At 35.0% G+C, this 15,348-nt stretch overlaps 1 protein-coding gene across 8 annotated transcripts in view; it reads right to left on the bottom strand.

The window, feature by feature from the left end:
* Positions 1-15,348, bottom strand: part of LOC129246167 (probable phospholipid-transporting ATPase IA) — a 142,878-nt gene that overhangs the window by 52,188 nt on the left and 75,342 nt on the right. For all 8 annotated transcript variants that reach the window (XR_008582445.1, XR_008582444.1, XR_008582446.1 and 5 more), the window contains 8 exons: positions 12,679-12,799; positions 9,207-9,390; positions 8,972-9,132; positions 6,930-7,127; positions 6,568-6,845; positions 1,276-1,388; positions 956-1,177; positions 113-874 (listed from right to left, as the gene is read on the bottom strand). Coding sequence is in view for 5 of the 8 variants with exons in the window: in XM_054884740.1 (XP_054740715.1) it covers positions 113-874; positions 956-1,177; positions 1,276-1,388; positions 6,568-6,845; positions 6,930-7,127; positions 8,972-9,132; positions 9,207-9,390; positions 12,679-12,799 (2,039 nt within the window). In the remaining 3 variants the exon portion in view is untranslated. The remainder of the gene's footprint in view (positions 1-112; positions 875-955; positions 1,178-1,275; positions 1,389-6,567; positions 6,846-6,929; positions 7,128-8,971; positions 9,133-9,206; positions 9,391-12,678; positions 12,800-15,348) is intronic.

The raw sequence follows: 15,348 nt of genomic DNA, 5'->3' as shown, positions 1-15,348 counted from the left end.
ATGTCCCATCAAATATCTCTCAGCTTACAGGCTTCAGTGAAAAGTAGTCAATTCGAAAATTAAATTTCTAGCTATCTCAGTATTAGATTCGTTTTACTACAGCTCAACTTACATCCAAGCTTCCCTCATTGAGTATAATGATATCCATCGAGTGCGAGATGAGTTTGCATGAGTAACCAATATTTATCGCTGTCTCTTGCTTATCGCCCGTTAACACCCATATATAAATTCCTGCATCCAATAGTGAGGCTATCGTCTCGGGCACACCGTCTTGCAGTTTGTCTTCAATCGCCGTCGCACCCAATAATATCAAATTGTTCTCAATCAAATTCGAGGCATCCTCTACTTTGCGTTCACGATACTGCAACGCCGTCGACGCTTTGTGATACGTTTCCTTCCATTCGTTGTACACATCTTCGGGTATCACCGAGACGGCACAGCAGAGCGTGCGTAGACCCTCCGAAGCGAATTCCTCCAGATGATGCAACGTAGTATCGCGATACATCTGACCATCGGGTGCGAGACGCTCATAGATCACCGTATCGGCACCCTTGCAGTAAAGTTTGATCTCACCGGTTGGCGTGCGCACTATTGCCGACATACGTTTACGCGTCGAGGTGAATTCCAGCACATTGAGTATTTCGTAGCGTTCGATGGTGCCGAGCGCATTAATCTCAACATAGTGTGGTGTGCGTGATTCGAAGATATAGCCGAACATGCGTGCACCTTCGATAATGGCGCGCTCATCGGGACTGGCAGCGTGATAGATAATGGTGCCATCGTCGAATTTTTCCGGTATGACAGTGTGACAAACGGCGAGTAGCGTGAGGAATTCCTTGATAACAGGAGCGGTATTGTGATTGCCGAGTAGATTCTGTGTGTAAAAAGAGTTACAGGTGTTGATTTATGCCTTATTAGTATGATTAAGAGGTGTATTTGGTGATCAAAGACGCACCTGTACAATAGTCGATTCTTCAGGCGTGTTGCCCGGTTCGTACATATAACGCGCTACCGAACACTTCTTGAAAACCATAACATTACGCGTGAGTGTGCCAGTCTTATCGGAGAATATATACTTAACCATACCCAGCTCTTCGTTGAGGTTTGAGGTGCGCGCCATAGCCGGTGTATCCGTTTCCGCATAGTACATATTTATGTCGAAATTGATGAAGATGGCCTAAAGTTATGGAATAAAAGAGTATAATATGAATACAATTTTTTGGAAAAGTACACACAAAATTCTTCAAAAACGCGCAAATCCAAAAAACATCTTACCTGTAGGAAACGCACTAACTCCAGCGTCACTTGCAAGGATATCGGTATGAGATTGTTGTAAAGAATAAAGAATGTCAGCAGATTATAACCAGCGTTTTTACTTTTGATATCCTCTGTAATGAAGAAAGAGTATTAGAATATGAGCAAAACATGCTGAAAGCTTTTAGAGCAAACTTATGAGGTCAACTTCAGTGTAGTAGAGATATTCACGAATATAATGAGAGATTATTTTAGTAGAAAAAAAAACGTATATTAAAAATATAGAGATTATCGATAGAAAGATTATTGAGAGATATTAATTCTTTAGAACCCACTGTTTGTTGTTTTTGAAAAAAGCTGAAAATATTAGTTTGGGGAAAAAGAAATCCATTATCATTGAAATTACTGAAAATTTTTTTAAGGAAAACAAATTTCTTTTCTTATATTAAAAGCACAATTTAAAATTATGATTTAGTTAAATTTAGAAAAAATTTGAAGAAAAGAATTTGTGTGCAAAACTATGTAGATTTCTGTGGCAATGTGCTAATGCCTGGATAAAAAAACCAGAGTTTTACCGAAATTTCTCTATAAAACTAATTTAAATCGGATTCTGCCTGGAAGCATATAAAGTTGAAACTTGGGTGGGGCATCGGCTAGATTCTTCTTAAAAATGATATTAAAAAATACGGTTGCATATCTTTCATGATTTTCCTGATTTTAATTCCTTGAAAGTAAAAAGTTATACAATCTTAATAAAGGGTGGGTCATCGGCTAGGTTCTTCTTAAATGTGATATACAAAAGTATGGTTGCATTTCTCTCTATGATTTCAATATTTTCACTTAGAAAAAATGAAAAGTTAGCTAATCTTAACCCTCAAAGAGGCAAGCACGCCCAGAAGCTGTCTTTGCATATTTGACCATATTTTCAAAGAAAAATTGATTTTCAAAGAAAAATAAAGTTTGCTTCAAATTGATTAGAAGAAGAATTACTGGAGTTAAAGGAATCATTTGAGTTAGATGAAAATCATAAAGATTTTAGAGGTAATGACGAGCTGGAAGCCAGAAGTAATCTATTCAAATGGCGAAAAAAATATTGTTTGAGAAAAAAATTCCATTATTTTTGCGTACAATTTTTATGGGGATAGGGGCAGTCAGAATTTTCAAACAACTGGATTTTTTTCTTTTGCATTTTCTTAAAGCATAATGTCTTAAAAATATTGTGTGAAAATTTTAAGTGAATCCGACAAATACTTTTCGAGTTATTCAACAATTAACAAAGGGGGCTCGAGCGCTCCGGAGCGTTCGAGAACAAGTATGTAGCAAGTAGCAACAGCCGCAAGCAACATCGATAGCAAAACTTTAAATGCGTTTTTCTCAAAACTATGTTTTTGAACCCGGCCGCCGTAGCCGAATGGGTTGGTGCGTGATTACCATTCGGAATTCACAGAGAGGTCGTTGGTTCGAATCTCGGTGAAAGCAAAATTAGAAAAACATTTTTATAACAGCGGTCGCCCCTCGGCAGGCAATGGCAACCCTCCCAGTGTATTTCTGCCATGAAAAAGTTGCTCATAAAAATATCTGCTGTTCGGAGTCGGCTTGAAACTGTAGGTCCCTCCATTTGTGGAACAACATCAAGAGGCACACCACAAATAGGAGGAGGGCTCGGCCAAACACCTAACAGAAGTGTACGCGCCAATTATTTATTTTATTTTATTTATGTTTTTGAACCTGCGATCAGTGTAACTTAAAACCGTTTGGCAGATTTCAATAAAATGGCAGGTACAAAAAAAAAAAAAAAATTGCCAGATTCAAAAAAAAAACTCGTGACTGATCGAAGGATTTTTTTTTTCAAAAATTTCGGCTTTTTTTCTAGAAAATCTGAAAAATATTTCCTGACGCTTCGATCATGGACAAGATTATCTATTAATAAAACTAATTTCTCTTGACCGATGGATTTTAGATGAATCTCCAAGGACTTGTGATGATCACCACAAGGGACTTCTGGAGGAACGGGTTCTACACAAACAGCGATAACTTTTATAATTATAATTTTTTTTTGTTTTGAAATTTTGCTTAAGTCAAGTCGAAACATGATGTATTAATGCTATGCTTTTATTTTTGTAATGGTCTATGAATAAGTTCGTGCGGTTTTTTTCGAAATTTGAATTTCGGATCATTCCCATGGCTTTTAAACGTTTGGAAATGGTTGATTGATCAACTCCCAAAGTTTTTGCAACCTCTTCTTGCGTTTGAGCCGGATCTTGATCGAGCAATTCCTCCAATTCGGTATCCATGAACTTTGGCGGCGTGGCCAAAATCACCACTTTTAAAGCGTGCAAACCACTTCTGGCACGTTCGCTCAGCTAGAGCATGCTCACCATAAACTTCCACCTAGATACGATGACTTTCGGCTGCTTTTTTCTTCATATTAAAGAATTCCCCGCAAAAACACATTATTTGGTACGAAATTCGACATTTTCAAGTGTGGTAAAAATATTGTTGTTTACGCTTCAAATAAAAAACTTATACTGACGTTTGTGCCTTACGACAGTAGCTCACCAATGAATGTTTGGAAATGTGGATCGATGGAATAATAATCAAGTTACGCCATCTGTTGTAAAACCGCACGAACTTATCCATAGACCAGCTGACTAACAAAAAAAAGTATTGAAAATCCTCATTTGTTCGGGTCTCTGACTACCCCTAACCCCTTAAGCAAATGATTTAAAACTGTTTTTTGGTCGTTTTTTAGCTCTTGGGCGGTATTACGGCTACTATCATGCCGATCAACTTAGATTACTTCTGTGATTTTATCGACTTTTTTTGGCATCAAAAATGCCTGAACGGAATCGACGAAACCAAAATTGCACGTAATTAGCTGTTGCAGTATCGGCACCATAAACACCATTCATATGCGGCTTAGCTGGCATTTTCACCCTTATCAAAGAAAAACTCTAAAATATACCGAATTTTCTCTTTCTTAACTTCTATTGCTAACACGCACACCCTGGAACTAACAATTGAATGGGACAAACAAAAAATAGAAAACAAATTTTTTGAAAGTGAAATGTCTTATTGAGAACGAGCATAAACTTTAAAGTGTTTGCTTGATACTTTACGAGATATCGATCACTACAGCCATCTACCTAGAAAATAATGGTTTTCTTTTTGCCCAAACCATATTTAAAATCAAATGTTTTTGGAAAACCTAGTGAAGTGGCATTCCTTAGCCGGCTATCCGACTACCGTCGGTGCAAATTTTGGGCCCACTCTTGCTATAAACATAACAGAAATTTGCCAGGTGTTTAATACCTACTGATCGAAGTCAGAGATTCACAGCTTACTACTGTAAAACTCCGTGTCGCTACTGTAGCGTTAAGCCAACTTTTGTGGGAACACTGGATGCATCATAAAATTAAAATATAACAAAGAACAGGAATTTGTACGCAGCACCCAAAACTCGAGCATGTGTAACAAGACAACAAATTTACAAAACGGCAGATGAATGCACAAATCGAATACAATCGTTTATGAAACCTTTTTATTTTATAACAAAAAGATTACACTTGGCAACTCTAAAACACAATACTGTATTAAATTCACTTTAGATGTGGCGATAGATAGGTCCCACTCTTAGAAAGCCATCAGATAGCATCAAGAGAATGGCACTGGGCTGGAACCCGCAAGGGAGCAGAAGTCGCGATCGGCCAAAGATCACTTGGAGAAGGTTGATGTTGCGTGAAATAGAAGATGCCGATGGCATATGGGATGGCGTAAAAACAACGTCCCACAACCGTGAACAATGGAAGAGTCTTGTCGAGGCCCGAGCGGAGTGAACAAGGATACAAAAACAAAACTTTAGACCAGTTTAATACTTATAACACCACATTTTAATGTACTATAACCAAATCTCAAGTAATAAAAAAGGGTTGCCATTCACAAACATTCGCAAATACAAGGTGGCGCAAAATTAATCACACAATTTTGTTGTGAAATAACTTTTGTAATAAGAAAAAAAGGATTTTGAGTAATGGACATCTTTATTTGTGCTTCGCCCACAGAAAGTGGCCCGTCATCAGTCCAACCAGCTGTCTGCACTCCCTTCTGCTGAATGATAAAAGGGTTTGCGAAAGTCGATCGGACATGACAGGTAACATCAGTTTAGTCCATCTGCAGCCTCTCTCAGCCTGCCCAGCTCGCTTGAGGGTTGTAGTAACCCATTTGCTAACCGTGGCTTTGATGGCCGCAGAAGGGAGTGGCAAAACGGGCTATGGGTCAAAGAAGTCGGTCTCAGAGCCCGTCTTAGCTAAGGAGTCAGAGGTCTCGTTACCCGCGATACCCACGTGTTCCGGGACCCATGTAAGCATAAGGCTATTATGTCTACCGACATAGTTCTGCCTAGATTTACAGACTCGACTACCCCTGATGTGGTTGGGGGCTGTCTAAGGCCATGAGTGCAGCTTGGCTGTCGCTGCAGACACATATAGATCTGCCTCTCCATCGGTTTTCCACAACAAAGTTCATCGCTTCTTGAACTGCATACACCTCCGCTTGAAACATAGATGCATGCATTCCAAGAGCAAAGTGCAGATTTGTCCCGCTGGATTCCACGTAGACCCCAGAGCCGGTGCAACAGATGACAGATGACCACAGTGCGTTGTAGTCTCGATGAGGTCCTCCTAACTCCCACGAGAGAGAGTCTACTCATCCAGACCACTGATGCATAGGTGATAATAGGACTTATCATAGCCGTGTAGATCCATAGAACCTTGCTAGGAGAAAGATCACATTTCTAAAAATTTCTTCATTTCGTTGTTAAAAAAATGCAGCGATAAACCTATTTTAATCCAAGAAAATGTTGAAATAAAGTAATCTCATGAAACATTCTTTTTGTTTTTGGTTTTTGTTTTTTAGCAATCAAGCTGAAGTCCCAAAAGCTATAAAAATGGTAAATTATACATTTCCTTGAATACGGCAATTGATATAAAAAATTATAATTTCATTTTATTTTACCAGCTTAGGAGAATGTGGAAATCTCTATTAAAGTTCATTTCAAGCCGAAAAAACTGAGGATTAAATAAACATAAAAAATTAGAAAAAAAGTGAATAGGCACATTTTTACCAAAAAAAAGTCTTCGTTGGCTTATTAATGACAACTCGTGCAAAAAATAATTTTCGTGAATACCCCTAGGATGTAAAAAAACCATGTTATTCACAAAAATGCAAGTAAAATTTCGCTCTTCAAGCGAACCTAATTATTTCAACTTCAAATTAATGCCATTCATTAAAAGATACAAAACTCCTCACACTCACCGTTTATGCCCAAATACCAAAACATTTTCGCGTTGTCGCGCGTCCAGAAAAAGTTTAATATCGCACTGGTCAATGACAAAACAACCAAAATAACGAATAACATTAATATCTGTGTATTCGTTACGGTATCAACGGTTGAACGTTTTAACGGTGCTGAGGTAGAGTTTTTCATAAGTTTCGTATCGTGTCCGGTATAGATGACGACGCCGAATATCCAGGCGGTGTTTCGTAAAACGGCGCCGCGTTGCAATATCTGATCGGGACCGAGCGCAACGGTGCTAAAAAGGTAGCAAGAGAAGAGGAGCAAAATAAAAATAAATATTACTTAAAAAATTATAAATTTATTAAATCAGAGTTCTTACGGCTTATTATTCTCCTTGAGTACACCATTGAATTCATATAAATGACGATTAGGCAGCTCACATTCGACGGTGCCATCTAACTGGAGTAGATCTTTGGTTTCCAGACATTTCGCTGTTGCTGGCACACCTTGGCGTATCTTCAAATTTGTTTCACCATCCAAATTCGCAGTTTCTATAAAACACATCGCTTGCGGCTCACTACGATTAGAAAATTTTACATTAAGTACGTGAAATTATGTTTGTAATAGCCGATAATTGAGTTCTAAAAAATGAGGAAGGTAAACTTTTGGAGAGCAAAAGTCGAAATAATAATATAGTTTTACAATGGGTGAGACTTCGCTGGCTGCGCAACCGGGTTTTCTGCTATCTCATCTCTCTCTCTAGCCACCAGTAGAATTTGTCTACATGCCTTTCGGGATCAACATATATGAAGTGTATCCGCCTAAAGCCTTCAGCGTTTCACTTTTCATAAAATTTGTTAAAAATTGTCCACCGTAAAAAAAATGTATAAAAGAGAGGAAGCAAATATTGCCTGATTGCGGAGATATAGAGGTTCCCAGTTTTGATTTTCTTATTCAGATCTTATTTTTTGAGTTACAAGTCAAATAATTATTGGTATTTAGAAAAAATAAAACAAAAGAAAGATTTATGTGTCTTACTTATATATAGAACTTTTGCCGTACTTTTCGATAAAAATTAAAAAAAAAGTTTTTGGTGAACATTTTTCTTAAAATTTTTTTTTCAAATTTAAACATTTTTTTTATTTATTTTGTTTTTTTTTTTTTATTTATTTATTTTTTCCTTTTATTTATTTATTTATATTTTTATTAATTTTCTATCTTTTATTTTTTCTTGTTTTATTATTTGTATATATTTTTTTTATTTATTTATTTGAATGTAAGCTCGAAGTTTTTCTTTAAAACTGGTACCTAATTTTTTATGGAGAGAAAAATTTTCTTGACTGAATTTTAGATCCAGCATAAAATGTATTATTTGGCTTGTATGGCTTTCGAGACTCTCTAAGCAACCTTCTTTGGTATATTAGCTATTTTTAGGAATAAATATGAAGAACTAAGTGGAATAGAGGCGACTCCCAACTAAAGCGCTTGGCTGTTCTCGAGGTGTTACCACCAAAGTATTAATAAAATAGTTGGAAATTAGGCTGTACTTTTTGAAGAAGCTAATTTTTAAATTCTACAGCACCTCATTTCCGAGTAACAGTAAAGATATAATAAAACATGACAAAATATATGGCAACCCTACACAAAAATTGCAATGCTCACAAATCTGTCCAAACAACAATATATATGTGCGCAAAACACAAGAAAAAGAATTAGAGAGACCCATTTATTTTATTTAAAAAGTATACATGGCAACCCTATAGAATGTAACGCTGAACTTAAGCTTCTCTATATCCGCACTATCTTAATATAATATTTGTCCAATTCATTATCAATTGCTTTAGCCAAATTTCAAATCATCAATGGCAACCCTACCCACAAAAAAATTATATTTTAGAAGCAAAATGTATGCTATTCAAGGAACGAACATAAACGTGTGTTTAAATAAATATCTAAATGCAATTCCTTTATTTCGGCATCAGAAAAAAAAAAAGGTAACCCTATTTGAATACGACAACATGTAAGTTTCAAGTAATACCTCAAGAATATTTTCTTTTTGTTGTTTTTGCAGCAGCATAAACATTCCTCATACATGTACGGGGAATGCTGTTGAACTGACGGTCCTTGGCCGGATAAAAACCCTGGTCGTTCCGGTAACAAACTATAGAGCCGACTATTCTGGAAACTTATCAAGCTCGAGCCCGGAAATTTTCTAAATTTGCCAATTATATTTATTCAAAATATCGCCTTCAGGCAATTTCAAATGAAGCTCGAGAAAATTTGTTTTCAACCACACAGATATTTCGCCACCACTTTCTTTGAAAGCCTATTGGTGCTCGAATCGTAATCCACTCACATTCATTCTAAGCTCAAGCAATACATAAATATATTTTAAAAAAATTAGTAGAAAATTCGATTCACCTCGATGACAACAGCATTATATCAGCGGGAAAGAATATATTATTTGGTATTTTTACAATATCACCCACACCGATATCCCGCCATCGTACCGATGTCCAAGCGCCATCGCGTAACACTTCCACCATTCGATGATTGATTTCATTATCGGCACGATGACGTTTCTAGAAAAGTAAAGTAAAAGAAAAAGCAAAAATTATAAATATTCTTATTTATTTTTCCTTCCACGTTTACTCACTATGTCCTCGACGATCTCTTTAATGCCGCTCACCGATAAAATAAATATTAATGGTACCAATGTTGTATAGCGACCCGTCGGCGAGACATCAGGAATTTGTTGTAGTAATGCAATTAATAGGAAAAAACAATTCGAATAACGTCTAAATTGTTCAAAAAGGAACGATGGTAAAAAGCTTATAAAACTGTAAAGAGAAAAAGGCGGAAAAAAGTGAGCAAATAGTGGCAAAGCAGTAGTAAAAAATGTTTCAGCAATAAGTAATTATAACAAATTAAATATAAATTTAAAATATAGGGAAATATCATATTAAAATAGCAAATTCCCACAATCTTCCTAGAAAAGCAATACAGTTCATAAATATTTTATTACTGTATTTAAGTACAACTCAAGTCGATTAGTTAGTCATACGTCAGGTAGCAGGAAAAAGTTTTATTTTAAAAATACTATAAATCGACGCACAGGAAGTTCACGCAAGTTCATTAACAATTATAAATTATTTATTGAAAAATATGGGTGGTACTGAGGTCACTGGCAGTTGGACTTGAAAACAAAAGTTACTTTTTTACACTGTGCGGGTGGTCAACGCATACAACTTTAACTGTGCCATGCATGAGATGTAAGTAGGTAGCTTTGTAAAATATTTCTATAATGAACTCATTTGATTCTCCTGAAAAAAACACACCTTGTTTGTAATTTCACGGAATTTCACATATGAAGCTGATGTACTGGAGATGGAGATAACATTGAATAGTGACTTTGCCCAATTAGCAAGTGGCTGGTCACGCAAATGTCGTTAAGTTAGAGAATATTGCTTGTAATTTACGAATACTTTGATTCGCTATTCAAAGTTGAACAAAAATTAAAAACAAAGCGCAAAAACTTATTTTAACAAAATTAAGTTCCTACTCGACTAGGAAATTTTTAACAAAATTAGAAAAGATATCGAAACATTTTTTTTTCGTTTTGTAGAGACATTTATAGGTATTTCACATACGAGTATACAACCATGTTTTCATTAATTGTCAAAGATGCACTAATAGTAATACTTTAAGCAGAAAAGTAGCACTTTAGTATAGGGTTGCTAATAAAGGCGGATCGAGATGGAATAATAAACCGTGTGGCAGATATCAACGAAATTGTTTATTTATTCAAAAAACTCGAATATGTCCTTATGACATAGTTCGCATCGTACATGACTGCTAGAAGCAGGGATCGCAGAGGTCAAATGTTCATTGTCTCCGCTGCATAGAGCCGGCTGCATTAAGCGTTGACCTCGTTTCAGTTGACTTGAATGCAATAGTCGATTGCGAGTTATTGGCATAATTCTAAACCTTCAGAAAACTCCGCAAGCAAAAGCTCACGTTTTTAGTGGTCAGTTGAAGCCATCACCGCAATTGGTAACGACGATACCCTCAAATCATTCATTCTTAATCCCTAATGTGACATTCACAGCGCCATCCTATGTCATCCACACGCGTATCGTTCAATTTGGGCCAAAAAGCTATTGGTTTCATAACTTTGGCCTGATTTAGTATCAGTGACTGAGTAATAAACAACAAATTTGACAGACGTCGGCAAAACAACACAACAACCACAGCCTGTCGTCGTCGACCCATTCCTATTGAGAAACCTTTTATATTTATTGGTGGAAATAAAAATTTTGATATCTAAACGGACTTCACTTCTTCTTGACTGGCACGATAACCGCTAACGCGTTTTTTCCGTTCACTTGGGAGTGCCCAGGACGATTCTTCTGCATATGGTCCAAGCATCTCACAACTTTCGGGCTTTGCCCAAGTATCCTCTGGGTAGCTCCCGAATATCCGTTTGAAGACGAGCTAATGTGAGATGGCGAAGCATTCCAGGATATCTGGTTGCGCGCTGGATTTGGGACCCGCCACATAAAAATCCTTCCCCAATGAAAGGGACTAGGAGATATTATAAAATAAAGAAATTGCGCTCTTTCATATTTAAAGAGTAATTTAATTCCCTGCATATTGAAGAAAAAAATAATTTTACGACAATCTGTTGCTACAATGCAACTTATATATATATAATTGGCGCATACTCCCTCTTTATTTTTTTATATTTTTATAAAGGTACAACTAAACCAACATATATCAAATTTCTAAACTTTGAAGAAAATAACAACAATTTAAAACAAAGTTACCTCAAAATTTTCAATTTTTTTTTTTTGTTATTTCTTTTGTCTATACACCAGCGTTTAAAATAATAACAACGCGATAAATAATTACCAAAGTTTAAAAATATTTTGTATTTAATTTTGTTTTTCGTTTGTTTAAAGGTATTCTACAACAAAACTAAATACATAAATAAAAATTCCAGACTTTGTACAAAACTAACTAAAATTCCAAAAAATCGTCATCAAAATTTTCAACTTTTTGATCAGAATCTTTAGAAAACTACAAGACATGCAGTTTTATAGCCATTCCAGTTTTAGTTTATTAGATAGAAGGAAGTAAATTTTATTAATTATATATATAACTTATAAAAAAGTAATAAATTTCAAAAAAAATATTACATTTAAAATTAACATACAGCATTGACATACTAAGTTGTTTGCCGGAAAAAAGATCAATATTATTCATCTGATATGAATTGCCTACGTCGTAAAGCACCAATAACAAAGCTCGCAAGATTTCTCCAACTTGTATCATTGAATTCAGAATTTGTACTATTTCAGATTGGACTAGAAAGTGTTTCCCAAAAGCTGCGTGTCGATAAGATTTTAATATGGGGCATCTGCCTAGAAAATGCTGGATTGTTTAAATTTCATTTAAGATACAGATGGAGCGGTTTTTCTTATACATCCCGTTTAGCATAATGCATGCACTCCTCGCTTTAAAAATCAACGAAATTCTGTGCCTATTCAAATCGGCCTTAAAGTAATTATGTCCTTATATATCCTGTCAGTACTGTTCTTTGCACGTTGCCACATTTTTTCTTTGTTGGCTGTTTCAGCTGGTATTCAGCATTACTTCGTCAGCATCGTCGTTGTCATTCCAACTTCTTGTGTCATCCCACCTTTGGTCATAAGCATTTCCTATTTTGTTGAGTTCTCTAACTCAGAAAATGTTTCGATTTAAAACCTTATACTCGTAGTATAGTGTAAATTTAAAGTCGCTCAAAAATCGAGTTCATTCTTGACAATTTTTTGCAAACGATGTTGATCACTTCTTTCTGTATAAAAAAATTTCGAATGTGTGCTTTATATGGAAGGAATCTTCTAGTACAAGGCTGCCTACTGAAAATTTTGATGGCAATTTAGTAAAATTTATTAAATGTTGTACAAGCTTTGAAACTTTGATTTATAAGGTTTTTCTTAAGCAATGAAAAAAATTACAAAAAAATGTAGCATGAAAAATATTATGTAATATATAAGTAAATATGTGAGCTCAAGTGTACATCTTCTCATTATCTTACACCTATAGCATATGGAACTCCAACTCACCTATATTTCGCAGTTGATATGTGATTGTTGCAAAACTTCTGTACTTGTGGTCGATTCAAGAATATGACTCGTCTATCCGTATCATCGACCGCTGCCGCCGAAGTTGTGAGGTCCTCATCATCTAGAAAGAGAAAAATGGAAAAATATACATTTTAATGAAACAAATAAAACTAAAAGCATATTTGAGATGCGTAAAGTATGTCTTTTTATATTTTAATATGTATTTAAACATTTTGCATATATATTTGTTTTTATTTCTTTTATATATAAAAGTTTTATTTTTACAGGAAATTCAATGGTACATAAAGTCAAGGATACAAAAGTCTCACAAAACTAATTTGAGCAATCAAACAATGCAGGAAATTTCTGATGGTTTTTTCGTTTTTTGAGATCACGGTAATACTTGTGTGAAAATACTATTACAATGAAATAACATATTCTGCCAAAAAGTTCCGGGAATTGGCAATAAAGCATAAAATATTTTTTATTCACTCAAATTCACTATTATCGCCTTCAAAGCGGGATCATTTCGAAATACGAGTACTACACTTATTAACGAATAATTCAATCCTTTATTTCAAAACCTCTTTCAAATGCATTTTTCTGATTCAACTACAGTTCTCGCGATTTTCTAAGCCTTAAACGAGTATCGCCTTTAACCCTCCGTTCGGCACCCGGATCTGGTCAGACTTTTTCGACTTTGAACGTGAATTTAACATAGTTAACGACTTGAGCTTTCACTTAGCTTCCTAAAATTTAATTTTTTATCGATCATAACCGATATAACCTTTTAAAAAACATCCTCCTGGTCTAGGTAGAAAAAAGGCCAGACCCGGGTTTCAACCGAAGTGTTTAAAAAGTGTGCAAGGGAGGGTTAAGTGGGTGTCGAGAAGTGGAAATTTGAGTTTTTGTAAGGTAAAAATTAGTCATTCAGGAGGATTCGGCTGTTGCTCTTAAAAGGAACTGCATTCACAATTTAGCCCGACAGAAGGTTGCTTTCGTGGTGCAAAAAATATTTTTTTTTTTAATTTTTTATTTTTTAACGAATTTGCGCTTCCCAATGCCGAATAAGGCTCCAATAATATTTTTATTTTTATTATTATTATTTCTTTTATTTCAACAATTCTTTTAAGCTGGATTTTTAAATTGCCGGTAATTGTCGGTATTTTTTTTTTTTTTTAACAGAATAAATAAATGTAAAACAAAATTAAAATAAGGTATTTTAAGAAATTGTGATTTTGATGTTTAACTCAAATCACGATCTATAAAAGTTACACCTTCTCAACTCGAGCTACTGCTTTCTTATTTATCATACGAGCTTTTTTCACAATTAAGCTCATCTTTACGTCCCCCAATCAAAACGATTTTTTTCTCATTGGCGCATTACAATAATTTATTGGTAGCTTGGGTTATCAAATCGATATTTGATTAATGCAAAGTAGTTACTAGGCAGTAATGGGTCTCCATCTAATATCGCGACTGCCTTGGAAGTTTGTTAACTAAATTTAGTTGAGAATAGTTCAGGCCAAATTGGATCTGATTTTTAGTTAACCTTTTTCCAGCTACTTTGTTAACTTAGGTTAGGTTGGTTGATCCTCTAGATCGCACATAAACAAGAAATTGATCCATTGTTAACTTAGGCATCTAAACACCACTATTGCAACTGTACTATCTAGCGAATATTGCACACAGCAAGTCGAAGAAATACGTCTGTATCAAACAGAATCATCAACGGAGATGACTGAAGATAAACCACGGATACAGTGAGTGAAATATTTTATTTATTTCTAAGATTAATTTAAATTATTTTTTTACCAAAATTTATTTCATTCTATAACAAAAACCACAATAATTAAACTTGAACATCTCAGTACGTTTTAAATAAATCCAACACCAGTAATGAAAGTTTTTTACAATTTGGGAATCGTCAATCAACAAGATACAATACAATAATAATAATCAGAATCCGTGACCTTTGCATTAAATATAGGAAAGAAATTGTTTTGTTCTGGATACCTGGCCATGTCGGCATTCCTGGTAATGAACAAGCTGATACTGCCGCAAAATACTTTGGATTAGCACCTACTTTTCAATATGAGATAAACGCTTATAATGACCTGAAGAAAATATTACGACAACACTCCCACCAAAAGAGACTCACAGAATGGAAAAATGGCCAGCATCGATACTCCAACCTTAACCCGACTCGCGATAAACTTCTCTACCCCAGCAATATCACTCGTCTGCAAGCAACCATTTTTATACGTCTAAGGATCGGGCATACGCATATAACTCACAAACATCATCTCACCTGAAGTCCAAAACCAACATGATCTTTTTGCAGCAATATTATGTCCGTCGATCATACGAGTATATTTAACATTTGTTTGGTTTTAGAGAGTATAAGGCAATAACATTTAATTACTAATCAGTATCAAAAATTGCTTAGAACACCATCCTAGTAAATATTTTGAGAATTTTTATTTTTTTACTAGAATGTAACTTAGGTAATTTAATATAATTTTGATACTAAGACTTACTTATTTATTCGGGTTCGATGGCCATTGTAGCTTGCACTCTTATATGCAATTAGGTTTAATAACTATATATTTTTCCTAAAAAAAATTATAATAATAATAAACTTCAAACTTTGCGCAGAATTTTTAAACA

Source organism: Anastrepha obliqua, chromosome 4 (assembly GCF_027943255.1).
Source record: "Anastrepha obliqua isolate idAnaObli1 chromosome 4, idAnaObli1_1.0, whole genome shotgun sequence".
Lineage (NCBI taxonomy): Eukaryota > Metazoa > Arthropoda > Insecta > Diptera > Tephritidae > Anastrepha > Anastrepha obliqua.
Note: the sequence above shows the minus strand (reverse complement) of the source record. Positions and strands in the feature narration are given on the sequence as shown.